The sequence below is a fragment of the Corythoichthys intestinalis genome, chromosome 15 (genome assembly GCF_030265065.1).
Source record: "Corythoichthys intestinalis isolate RoL2023-P3 chromosome 15, ASM3026506v1, whole genome shotgun sequence".
Taxonomy (NCBI): domain Eukaryota; kingdom Metazoa; phylum Chordata; class Actinopteri; order Syngnathiformes; family Syngnathidae; genus Corythoichthys; species Corythoichthys intestinalis.
In genome coordinates this window covers 39,920,926-39,934,199 of record NC_080409.1, presented here as the reverse complement: position 1 = coordinate 39,934,199, position 13,274 = coordinate 39,920,926, and the positions used below count along the sequence as shown (strand labels likewise).

The 13,274-nt window shown below is 38.6% G+C and overlaps 1 protein-coding gene across 1 annotated transcript in view; it reads left to right on the top strand.

Moving 5' to 3' along the window:
- atr (ATR serine/threonine kinase) overlaps window positions 1-13,274 on the top strand; it is a 71,780-nt gene that overhangs the window by 11,871 nt on the left and 46,635 nt on the right. Inside the window, exons 8-19 of the mRNA XM_057859317.1 lie at window positions 2,770-2,933; window positions 3,100-3,252; window positions 3,368-3,569; window positions 5,044-5,291; window positions 6,066-6,265; window positions 6,396-6,496; window positions 6,564-6,735; window positions 8,778-8,933; window positions 9,016-9,210; window positions 11,528-11,713; window positions 11,792-11,887; window positions 12,776-12,906. Of these exons, the coding sequence (XP_057715300.1) occupies window positions 2,770-2,933; window positions 3,100-3,252; window positions 3,368-3,569; window positions 5,044-5,291; window positions 6,066-6,265; window positions 6,396-6,496; window positions 6,564-6,735; window positions 8,778-8,933; window positions 9,016-9,210; window positions 11,528-11,713; window positions 11,792-11,887; window positions 12,776-12,906 (2,004 nt within the window). The remainder of the gene's footprint in view (window positions 1-2,769; window positions 2,934-3,099; window positions 3,253-3,367; window positions 3,570-5,043; window positions 5,292-6,065; window positions 6,266-6,395; window positions 6,497-6,563; window positions 6,736-8,777; window positions 8,934-9,015; window positions 9,211-11,527; window positions 11,714-11,791; window positions 11,888-12,775; window positions 12,907-13,274) is intronic.

Sequence of the window (13,274 nt, the reverse complement as noted above, 5' to 3'; positions counted from 1 at the left end):
ACCTGCCTTTGTTGACATTAAATTATGTGAACATCAATGTGCCCCATCCTGCTCCTGTATAGGAACTTAAATTCGCTGTCCCATTTGTCGAGATTTTTGGTTATCTCTGCTCATTTTGGGCAACAGTATCTTCAACCGTACAGGAAATGGACTGTCTTCCTTCGAGGATCATTTGGACGGATTGCTCATACCTTGGCCACACTTTTTTGAAGATGCCAAACTTGTGGATGCAGCCATAAGCTTTTTCTGAACTGCCCACAACTTGCCTTCTCTCTCTTTTTTCGTTCTCCCTTCTTCGTTGGTAATTAATTCTGTTGCCGTTCTTACGTACTTAAAAAGAATAGTGGCTCTTGTTAGTGCCAGTAACACAGTGTTCAATTTGGGGCATAGGAATGTTGTTGTTTTTTTTTAACTAGGGAAGAATTACAGGAAAATAGTAATATGGGAAGATGGCAAGAAAGAGGGGTAAAAAACATTAGCTTCCCGGCCAAAACGGGAGACTTGACAGCTGTGCTTTGGATGAAGCAATGTGACTTTTTCCATAACCACCGGGTTTGACGGACAACAGATAAAAAAATAAGTAAAAGTAAATCAGAAAAAGGAACTGAATGCTCAAATTAGGGCTGCAGCTATCGATTATTTTAGTAGCAGATTAATCGATGAACTAGTTAGTTCGAATAATCGAGTAATTGGATAAGGAACATAAAAAATTTTAAATACCTGAGCTGAGCCTCAAACGGTATTAAAAAATAGATAAATTAGGATCTAAGTACAACAAAAGAAGAATTAGCTAACTTACATGGCAAAAGTCCGCTAGCTTAAATGCTACAAAATGTTAATGTTTCATGGTTTTTTTTGTTTTTTTTTTTTTTTGTTTTTACAATGCTCTTAACAAATGGTTCAAACACATATCCCCACAAAAAATGGCTGAATATACCTATAAACTAAATTACGAATGCGTTAAAAAAATATTAGCTAAAAAAAAACTTAGCTTATGTTGGTCTGGATTTCGGCCACAACACAGCACCGAGACCGTGCTTATCAAAGTCCTAAATGATATTCGTCGGAATACCGATGCAGGCAAATCATCTGTTCTGCTACTATTGGATCTCAGCGCCGCATTTGACACGGTTGATCACAACATACTACTCAGCAGATTGGAACAGTGGGTAGGGCTTACTGACACTATTCTTCAGTGGTTCACATCCTATTTACATGATAGAGATTTCTTTGTGTCAATTGGAAACTATCAGTCAGAACGAACCAAATTCACGTATGGAGTCCCTCAAGGGTCAATTCTTGGACCACTCTTATTTAACATCTATATGCTTCCGTTAGCTCAGATAATGGAACAGTATGACATCTCCTATCACGCCTATGCAGATGACACACAACTGTACATTTCTGTGTCCCCACATGATTATAGTCCCTTAGTCTCCCTGAATAAATGCATTCGTCAAATCAATGAATGGATGTGCCAGAATTTTCTCCAGTTAAATGTAGAGAAGACAGAGGTGATCATTTTTGGGCCAAAAAAGGAAAGGTCAAAGATAAGCAGCCAACTTAGCACAATGTCACTAACAGCTACAAATCAAGTCAGAAACCTTGGCGTAATTATTGACTCAGACCTAAAATTTGATAGCCATCTAAAGTCCGTCACTAAATCCGCTTATTACCACCTAAAAAATATAACCAGAATTAAGGGGCTTCTGACTCAACAAGACATGGAAAAACTTATGCATGCATTCATTTTCAGCAGATTGGACTACTGCAACGGTATATTTACAGGTCTTGATAAAAAATCAGTCAGGAAGCTGCAGCTAGTACAGAATGCTGCAGCCAGAGTCCTCACAAATACAAGGAAGCTGGACCACATTACACCGGTTTTGAAATCGCTACACTGGCTTCCAGTGAGTCAAAGGATACACTATAAAATACTACTGCTCGTCTACAAAACACTTAATGGCCTTGGACCAAAATACATGCTTGACTTGTTAGATTCCTATGAGACATCTAGACCCCTAAGGTCGTCTGGAACGGGTCTTCTGCATGTTCCAAGAACAAGAGCCAAGCAGGGTGAGGCAGCATTTAGTTATTATGCTCCTCACCTCTGGAACAAGTTAGCCGAACGTCTGAAGTATGCTCAAACTGTTAGCTCCTTTAAATCAGGGCTAAAAACGCTTTTGTTTGGCACTGCATATCCATAACTGTCTATATATTTCAACCTACCTGCCTTCTATTCCTATTGTGCTTATCTCCATTGCTGATTTCAATGATTATTATTAGTAGTAGTTTTTGCTTTATTTTAATTTTTGTTTTATTTTTATTTATTTATTTTTATTCTGTGATTAGATGTGATCATTTGTCTTGGTTTTTACGTTGAGTTGATTTAAATGTGATTTTTATGGTCTTCATGTGATGTAAAGCACTTTGAATTGCCTTGTGTTGAATTGTGCTATATAAATAAATTTGCCTTGCCTTGCCTTGCCTTAACAGGGAGCAGCTTGATTCAGCCATATGAAATGAGTTATGTCATATTCACTGTTGCCACTAGAGGGCAGTGTATCCACCCAAATCAATAAACCTAAATAAAAACACTTTTAAAACAAACCATTACAATGCCACTTTAATTCAACGAATCCTCGAAGCAGCAGAATTTAATTCAAATCTTTTTTCTAATCGAATTACTCGAGTTAATCGATTAATTGTTGCAGCACTAGTTCAAATTAATGTTAACATATTATTATATGTATTCTTCCACCTTTTCAGATCAGCTTCTCTCCTCTGGGTAACTGTTGAGAATCTTGGCCAGACATTGCAGATCTGCCAGTCATTGCTTGAGAGAGGGGCTGACCCCATCTCCAACCAGATATACTACACCTCTGCCCTCCAGATTTCTTTGGAAGTGCTTGACTGTGTCCTCTACCTGACTGGTAAGCATTCCTATGACAACATGATTATCTATTCCAGTTGTATGCAAAAATGTGAAAGTGAGTTTATTAAGGTATCATATTCAAATTGTAAGATACAAATACTAATTGGATTTGGTAGTACACAATCTTGTTATATTTAATTAAATTCTTTTTTTGGATGTAACAGTGCGCAACCAGAGTGAGGATGCGCTCCAGCAGCGGGCATGTGCACTCCTGACACTCCCCTGGGTGCAGGAGCACAAGTTGGGTTCGGCCTACCAAAGTTCTGGATTGCCCTCTTGGGTTGCCGCCTTGGCTCAGAGGCTCCACTTTTGCTTCTGTGAGTCAACTGCAAAATCTAGAATTAAGAAAGTTGTATTGTAAAGAATGTCCGTTACAACAACGACTATGAATTTGTCCTTCTTATTATCGCTTTTGTGTTTGCTTTTAATTAGCCAGCGAGGTTCAGGCGAAGTGTGTGTCTTTGGTGGCGTGCTTGCGTGGAGGAGTGTGCGAAACCTGGCGCGCGTTTGTGTTCTCGGCGGCCATGCAAAGTCCAGACGAGGTTTTGAGAGTGGCAGCTGTTCGGGCCTTTCCCAATCTGCTTCACCACCTAGAAAACTCAAGACACAATCTCATTACCTCCACAGGCTTATAGTAAGTGTCTGACGTGTGATCACTGCGCAGTGCTGCTAAGAAAAGTTTGGATTCAGTACCCAAAATTACATAAGAACAAGTATTTGTCAAACGATTAAAATTTTTACCCGAGTTAATCACAGCTTAAAAATTAATTAATCGTAATTAATCGCAATTCAAACCATCTCTAAAATATGCCATATTTTTCTGTAAATTATCGTTGGAATGGAAAGATAAGACACAAGACGGACATAAACATTCAACATACGGTACATAAGTACTGTATTTGTTTATTATAACAATAAATCCACAAGATGGCATTAACATTATTAACATTCTTTCTGTTAAAGGGATCCATTGATAGAAAGACTTGTAGTTCGTAAAAGATAAATGTTAGTACAAGTGATAGTAATTTTATATTAAAACCCCTCTTAATGTTTTCGTTTTAATAAAATTTGTAAAATTTTCATTCAAAAAATAAACTAATAGCTCGCCATTGTTGATGTCGCCGAGCGGGACGTCACATGGGCTCTTCTACTTCCTTCTTCCGCAGTGTCTTTAACCACGTAAGGTAGTGATTGAAATACACCACAAGGTGTCAATGACGAGTTTTAAATTAATCAGATCTAGCCAAGGCAAAGTCTGAGTAAGTTTTATGTGTATTTTGCATAGCTATCTTGATTGGGAATGCCAGTTCTCTTTGCATTTTTGTTGTGCTTTCACTAAATGATACTGTAGTGACTTAACTCTTCCACCCAAATGCTTGATGGGAAGTTGGGCAACCATGACTGTCAGTGGTGGCTGCAAATGGTATACAGTGTGTTCTGCGTTGTGTTCAAATAAGCGTGTTAAGAAAAGGACCGTCTCTTGTGAGAGATAGGAATATTATTTTTGTTGTGCTTACACTAAATGATACTGTAGCGACTTAACTGTTCCGCCCAAATGCATGATGGGAATTTGGGCAACCATGACTGTCAGTGGTGGCTGCAAATGGTATACAGTATGTTCTGCGTTGTGTTCATTCTTCACCACATCATTCCCCACAATACTTATATTTGTTGTGAAAAAGTTGCCAAAGCTAAAGCCAATAAATGGCACGGTCCAATGAACGCCTGTGTCTGCTCGCATTTCTCTGCCTTTTCGCTCCCAATGTGCTAAAACGGCATCATTGTAAACTGTTTGAGGCAACGCATGAACGGGTCATTCCGTGCATCCGTTAATTGCGTCAAATATTTTAACATGACTAATTACAAAAAATTAATTACCGCCCGTTAACGCGATAAATTTGACAGCACTAAAACTTTATTTATTTATTTATTTTTTAACAAATGTAACACGATTTGTATTAATGACATTTTTTGGTCAAGCACAATTGTTTTAGCAAAATTTTAAAAAAAATCAAGTAAATGTTAAAGATATTTTTGGTTAAAGACAAAAATACTGTGGGAGTGTAATATGCCCTCAAAAAATGGATTGGTTGCCTATTGTTTTGCAGTACCCGTCTGGAGGACGCTTCGGAGAAAGTCCAAATGGCTCTGGCTGGGATCACAGGCCAGCTGAGCTGCGTCCAGTCAGGGCTTTCGCTACTTAGCGACGACGCGACTTCTTCCCAAGAACTCGTATGCTTGCGCCTCCGCTTGACCGACGAGCACCCCAGCGGCGTGCCCCCGACCCTGACGGCATCCTTTGTCAAACCTTTTCTGCCTCTGCTCGAAGCAGGAGCCCCAAGTAGTGTGAAAAAAGGTATTTTTTCCTTAACCCATTAATTGCCATTGACAATGAGAGACTTTAATTCAATTTCAAATGGCTGGCATGGCCTTGAATGCTCATGTTTAAGTGCCATAGACGTCCAATCCATTTGGACCGGAAGAGGTGGCAGCGATCGATTGCTGTCTCGGTCTCGATGAGTTGAGTATAAGGCTGCGATCATGAACCGACTATTGACGACTATTTTGACAAGTTGTTAATCTTTTAGGAACATTGTTGATTTTAAATTTTCCAGAATTTAAAAAAATATTTTAAATATATTTTAAATTTAAATAAAAACTTTTTTTTTTAAATCATAAACACACCAATACTTTAATATATTTGTTGCTCTCAATGAAAGCAGACTATCTTTGTAATAAAAAAAGGGATATTTTCAAACATCTACATTATTTTCCATAATTTTCAAAGTCGATTTTTATCACTGCATATTTTTTGGTTCCAGAGCACATTTCCAACTAAAATATTTAGCCAAGTGTACTATACCATTGCTTTAATTTTGGTTGCGTTTCTACAAACGCCTGTATCAAAAGTAGACGTGCCGATTACCAGTTTCCATGGTATGAAAACGTCTAGGTTTCAAAAACGCAAAAATTAGGTAAGGTATTAGCTATTTTTATGTCCTAAAAATGCATGGAGAAATCAGCTGTAAGGCTCAACCTTTCCCCACCGATTGTTGCTCAGTGTCAGTGAGTCAGTTGTGCTACATCGTCAAAATCTAACAACAAAAGATCGTTCAATTTACCGACACAGCGTTCCTGGAAGCGCTCCCTCACATCTGCCAACACGTGCGTCTGGGCGATGGTGGCGACGACTCCCGGAAGCTTCTTTGCGCTCTGGTCAGCCTCATGGAGGATTCCGATGCTGGAGTCAGGACGGGACTTGGACGATCTGTGCGCTTCTTGCTCACCGAGTCCACCACACCCACTTCTGATCACGGCACTGTTAGCGAGGTGAGCGTTTGTTATTCTTTTTTTTTGGGTCTTTAGTTTGGCACATGCGTTAGTGTGATATAAAATGCCCTGTAGCCTATACTGTCGATGCGTGAGCATCACGTGTCGTCCGAACACGCATGCGTTCCAGTTGCTGGTCGCTCGACTGAAAGAGGCGTTCAACACCGCCAAAGCCAACAGGGACATCGGCCTGCGTCACACTCTCATCTTCACTACCGCAGAGATCGGCAGGTCAGGACACAAACACGGCAGATGTGGTGAACCAAATGTTATTCATGCTGCCATGTTCTTGTTCCAGAGCCTCTCAGGGTAGCTTGGTGTCCTTCTCCCTGCTGCATCTGCTCCACTTTCTGCTGTCCAAGTCATCGTCCGTGTCAGTGGCTGCCTACACTGAGATCCGAGCGCTGGCGGCCTCTAAAGGAATCAAACTACAGACGCTCTTCAGTCAGTACAAGAACCCAATTTGTCAGGTAAATAAGCAGTAGAGGAAGTCATTAAAAGAAGATACCGTAATTTTCGGACTATAAGCCGCTACTTGTTTCTCTCATTTTGAATCCTGCGGCATATTCTCCAGTGCAGCTTATTTGTTGATTTATTTGGGTTAATAGTTAACACTTTATTTGACAGCGGCGCAGGGCCGGCCCAGCGAATACGCAGACTATGCAGCTGCTTAGGGCCCCTGACCACTAGGAGAGCCCCCAATCTGGCAATTGTTTAATTTATATTCTATTTTGTTTACTGCAGTTTGCTTTGTTTGACTTTTGTGAGTTTTGATACTTGATTACAAGCTTTAAAAAAAATAAAAGTTCTTCCTTAACTTCTTTCTTTCCTCTTTTAGAAAAAGGTTTGGCGCTATCTACTGTAAGTACTGACAATCATTTGGGGTGAGAAGTTTGAAGTATGCAGTGCAACAAAATCTGATTAATATACAAAATATGGACGTATGGGTTGGATTGCATGTATGGGTTTCACAGTACACTGTGACGAAATGGTGGGTCAAAAATATGGGCCCCTTTGCATTTTTTTGCTTAGGGCCCCCAAATGGCCTGGGCCGGCCCTGCAGCGGCGTCATAAGACTGCCATAAGACTGTCATAATTATGACATGACATATCATGGGCATTAATAAATGCTTATGACAGATGTCATTAACTCATTTGCTCCCAAAAACGTATAAATACGTCTTTTGCGTTTTTTTGTTGTTGTTGTTTGTTTTTTTGTTTGTTTTATTTATTTATTTATTTTTTATAAAAGGCATCCATAGGTTCGGATGTATCTAAGGTACTATGCACAAAGCTCAAAACCCATTTTAAAGCAATAAAACCGGCCACTGGAGGTCAGTAGCGCATTTGGTAAGAACTCATCTCGGGCCAAGAAAGGAAGTGGAGAAAAATAGTCAGGAAACGGAAGTTGGGGGGATCTTGTGAAGACGCGTGAGAATTTGAGAAAAATGTGGAAAACGATCGGGGGGAAATAAAGGCAAGCGACACTAGAGGAGTGTTTTGAAAAGAAAACGAAACCATCGTCAAAGAAGTATTCAAAAAAATCTATCTTGATGAGACAGAAGGTGATAATTTGCCGAATGACACAAAATAACATCGGTCATAAGCATTCATTAATGCTCATGGCAGTGTCATGTCATAGTTATGATGGTCTTATGACAGTCTGATGGCGCCGCTGTCAAATAAAGTGTTAACAATTTTCATAACTAACAATTAATGAAACAACTAGAACAGTAACTGAAGAAATAATTAGCACAGAACATCAATTTTGATTATTTACATCTGTAGCGCTGCAATGCATGCTAGGAGGCATCTTGGATGACACCAGTGCTGGCAGCAGGTGGCAGCAGAGCTTGACTGTCTCCCCCAAGAGAACAGTAATGGCCAAATGAAACTTCTTGAAGCAATGAAGCTTTGCAGCCAATTAGTTCAAAGCTTCATGGTGGTTCATTTGGTCTTATGACAGTCTTTTGATGCCGCTGTCAAATAAAGTGTTACTGGTTGGTATCTTTGGGTGTAAATATCTCACAATTCAGTGAGGACAGCTGCGGTTTATAGTCCAGTGCGGCTTATCTATGAACAAATGCCGTTTTCGTGTCAAATTTGGTGGGTCGTGGCTTATCGTCAGGTGCGCCTTATAGTGCAAAAATTATGGTAATATACAGTGATCCCTGGCTACTTTGTGCTTCAAACTTCGTGCCCTCAGTCCATTGCGGATTTTATTTTTCAATTAAAAAAAAAAAATACAGATGAGCCGCCCCGAGCCGATAGGCCATGTCTACACGTAGCAGGGTATTTGGCAAAAATAAAGAACGTTTTCTAAGATTTGGTCTATCATCCACATGCACGTGCACATTTAAGCAAGGGTTCTTCAAAACGCCGTCTAAAGAAAAAATTTGAGGCTGACGTGCTAACCATTCTGTCACCATGCCGCCCATCGAAATTGTTAACGTTGGCTAATTTAACAAAAGATTAGATTTTCCTTATTGATTCATGTAAGTGTGTGTTTTAGTTCCTTGTGGAGTCTCTGCACTCGCGTCACTCGTCAATTCAGCGCGGCACGCCGCTAGAGGGCAGTGAGTCGGCCAATCAGAGGGAGCTGGCCCTTGACATCCTGGCTCAAATTGCGCACGCATTCGACTTCCCGGACCTCCACCGCTTCCTGTCTGTACGTACAATGCTGCATGTACTATCATGTTATTTAAAGAAAGTTTTACAGATGAATACAGTCAACGTTTTGGAATTTTCAGCGGACATTGCAAGTGCTATTGCCATACTTAGCCGCCAAAGCTAGCGTGACTGGCTCCGCCCTCATCCGCACGTTGGCCAATGAGCTGAAGGCCAACCGGCGGGAGATACTGATCAACAACTTCAAGTACATCTTTAGCCACTTGGTCTGCTCCTGCACCAAGGAGGAGTTGGAGAAGGCCATCCACTACCTGCAGGTAGGAAGTTTCGCCATGCCATCCTCAGTTGGAATCATTGCAATGAAAGTTAGTTTGCAATTTTGCCTATATATTATTGCTGCAACGGATAATCGATTAACTCGAGTGATTCGATTAGGAAAAAGCGTCAAATCAAATTTTGCTGCTTCAGGTATTCGTTTAGTTAGTGGCAATATAATGGTTTGTTTTGAAAGTGTTTGCATTTAACGTATTTTTCGGACTATAAGTCGCACCTGAGTATAAGTAGCACCAGCCATAAAATGCCCAACGGAGAGGAAAAAACACATATAGGTCGCACTTTGGGGGGAAATTTACTTGATAAAATCCAACACATAGAACAGATATGTCATCTTTAAAGGCAATTTAATATAAAAATACAATAGAGAACAACATGCTGAATAAGTGTAAAGTATGATGTTACATGATGCATGAACAACGAAATGCAAATATACTGTCCTCACTAGGACGCTACGGCTCGGTCCTGGCTATACAGCGAGCTAAACTCCCAAATGACGATGCTGGACGTCCATATAATTTGTTGAATCAATTTCATCCTCGATACCAAACCGTTTCACATCAACGTAAATAAATGATAATTGGGTGCTATTACAGCAATGAAATGACACAGTTAGCATGCGTTCGCTAGCATTAGCACATGGTTCAAAACACCACACAACTGGCTCTAAGTGTCTGATCGCGGGTGGAAAACACACAACAACAACAGAAAAGATGATACACACAGGCGTTGCCTCTGTAGAGATATTTTACAAGCATAAACAATGAACGTAGGTTCGCAGCCGTGTTTTTCTCTCGCTAACTCGCCCACTCACTCAGAGCTGCGTAGCTGTCCGTCTTCTTCAGGCGTGTGAGCGCTCTTCTTTGCGTGAACAAGTGCGAGTGCGCCCCCACTTGGGCGTGAAAGCGTCACAAACTAAAAGCATGCATTTCACTATAAAAAGTCAATAATACGATTGAACACACATTGCCAAAGGCAGAACGCGAATGTGGCCATAGCTATTAAGAGTTATTCAGATAACTATAGCGTAAAGAACATGCTAACAAGTTTACCAAACCATCAGTGTCACTCCAAAACACCAAAATAACATGTGAAATAATATCATAATGTGTTAATAATTTCACACATAAGTCGCTCCTGAGTATAAGTCGCACCCCCAGCCAAACTATGAAAAAAAACTGCGATTTATAGTCCGAAAAATATGGTAGTTTTATTGATTTGGGTGGATACACTGCCCTCTAGTGGCAACACGAAAATATGACATAACTCGTTTAACATGGCTGAATCCAGCTGCTCCCTGTTAAGACCAACATAAGCTATCATGTATTTTTATGCATTCGTAATTTAGTTTATAGGTATATTTAGCTGTTTTTTGTGGGAACATGTGTTTGAATGAATAACAGTATTGTGTAAAAAAAAAAAAAAGGGGGGGGGGGACCATTTTATAGCATTTAAGATAGCGGACTTTTGCTATGCAAGTTAGCCAATTCTTCTTTTTTGTACTTAGATCCTCATTTATTTATTTATTTTATACCGTTTGAGGCAAAGCTCAGGTATTTTAATTTATTTTGAAATCAAAATGCATTTCTGCTGTTTAAAGAAACACTCGGGAATTTTATTTTGTGTTTGCATTTAATGCTCTTTTGAAAGTGCAATCTTAGCAAGCCTTTGTTGTACATCTCCTAAAATTTATTCCGAGACGTATTAAATGTTCCTAATCTGATTACTCGATTATTCGAACGAAGTAGTTGATAGATTAATCGACTACTAAAATAATCGACAGCTGATGCCCTACTACAAATGATCATTGACTATAATAAATTTAATAATGCTTCTTTATTTGGTTTTGTATTGTATACAAATAAAACATTAAATTGAAAAATAAAAATGTTGCAAAATTCTACAAAAAAAAATTAAATCTGAGATGTGTAAAAAGAGGAATAAATATAGATCAAAATAAGAACACTTTAAATATTTTATAAGAGAGAAGAAATTATTTATTTACACTGCCTAAAATGTCATAAAATAGTTAAATATTTAAAAAAAAAAAAAAAAGGAAAACTACTCAGGAACGAGAGAAGACAAATGTTAGAAAATCATTTTTAAAAATGACAGCGAAAGATAAATATTTACAGAATACACAAATATACACATTAGGAAACAAATGATAATCATTGGGACTATAAAATTAAATGCAGAAAAGAGAAAATAAATAGTGGTAGGAAAAAAGACAGGTAATTAAACAAACAAAATGTCCTCATACGGATTTCTACATGGTTTTCGTTTGACTGTATTGCTCAGAGCGAGACGGAGCTGGAGCTGGGCTCCCTTCTGCGCCAGGACTTTCAGGGTCTTCACAACGAGCTGCTGCTGCGCTTAGGCGAGCAATACCAGCAGGTTTTCAACGGCCTGGCCATCCTGGCCTCCTTCGCATCCAACGATGACCCCTACCAAGGTCCTCGAGACATTACCACCCCGGAACGCATGGTAATAAAATAACCTGTTTTTTTGGTATGTTTTCATGCTTTTATCATCACAAAAATGTGATTTATTCTCTCAACACAGGTAGACTACCTGCAGCCCAAACTGCTGGGCATTCTTGCCTTCTTCAACATGCAGTTGCTCAGCTCAAGTGCGGGAGAGAAGGACAGGAAGAAGCTGGTGAGAAAAATAGGGACTGTACTGGGTCACAACAAATATATGGAAAATAAAAAGGATTTCAAAATACTGTGTACTAGACCATGAATAGTTGGAAAAGTACAAAAATTACAGGTAAAAGTAATGCACCCAAATTTATAACGGAACAAAAATAAAAATGTAAAAAATGACAAATATTAAATTACTTAAACAAAATACAAAATATTACGTAAATACATAAAAAAAAAATTAAAAACGCAAAAAACACATATAATAAAAACATTTCAGGAAAAAAATAAAACAGTTGAGTACACATCCAAAAATATTTGAAATAATACAAAATTAAAAAAATCTTTTTTTTTATTAATAAATGAAAAAAATATATTTAAAAAAAACAAAGTACAAGAATTTTAGAAATGTATTTGAATAAAACATCTGGAAAATACAGTATTGCAGAAAAATACGGAGATTAGAAATGATAAGACATGATGTGTATAAGTATATACAATTTCTATAAAACCAAAAATTCTCATTTAATATCAAAACATTTTAAATTGTTTAGTCATAAAATACAAAAATGTTAGTGGATTTCCCCTGAAGGGAAAAGCCGAAAGGAAAAGAAAAAGGAAATGATTTAATGATTGCAATTATTAAAGAAAATCTAAAACGTTTCCCAATAATACAGTCATTAAAAAACTTGAACTTTTGATTAAATTGAAAAATATATGAGAAAATAATGCTAGTGGAAACGAAATTCAAACATTTAAGCTAATTTAAACATGTAAAATGTTAACCAAAAAAAAACAAACTTATTTTGAAAACCAACAACATGACAGTTTAAACACCAGAAATGGTGCCACTGTATTATGACATATTCCCTTAAAGAGTAATTATCTGTTTCCTGTCTTTGAGGCCCTGACCAGCGTGATGGCTCTAATGAGGCTTATGGGCTCCAAACACATCAGCTCAGTGCGAGTGAAAATGATGACCACGCTGCGCACTGGCCTGCGCTACCGAGAAGACTTTCCTCTGCTCTGCTGCCAGTCAGTTAAAAAAAAAAATCTGTATCTGCACCTTTTGGAATTTCTCAAATTTCTTCATAAAATCACCATCAAATGTGATCTGATCTTTGTCACAATCACACAGATGAAAATGCAGTGTCTGCTTTAACTAAAACCACCCAAACATTTATTGGTTTTCATATTTTAATGAGGGTAGCATGCAAACAATGACAGAAGGGGGGAAATAAGTAAGTGAACCCTCTGCCTAAGGAGACTTAAAGAGCAATTGAAACCAATTTTTACCAAACATTTTAAGTCAGGTGTGTGCCCAATCACTGATGAGTGTTTAAAGCTGCCCTGCCCACGATAAAACACACACCTGGTAAGAAATGTCTTGATGAGAAGCATTG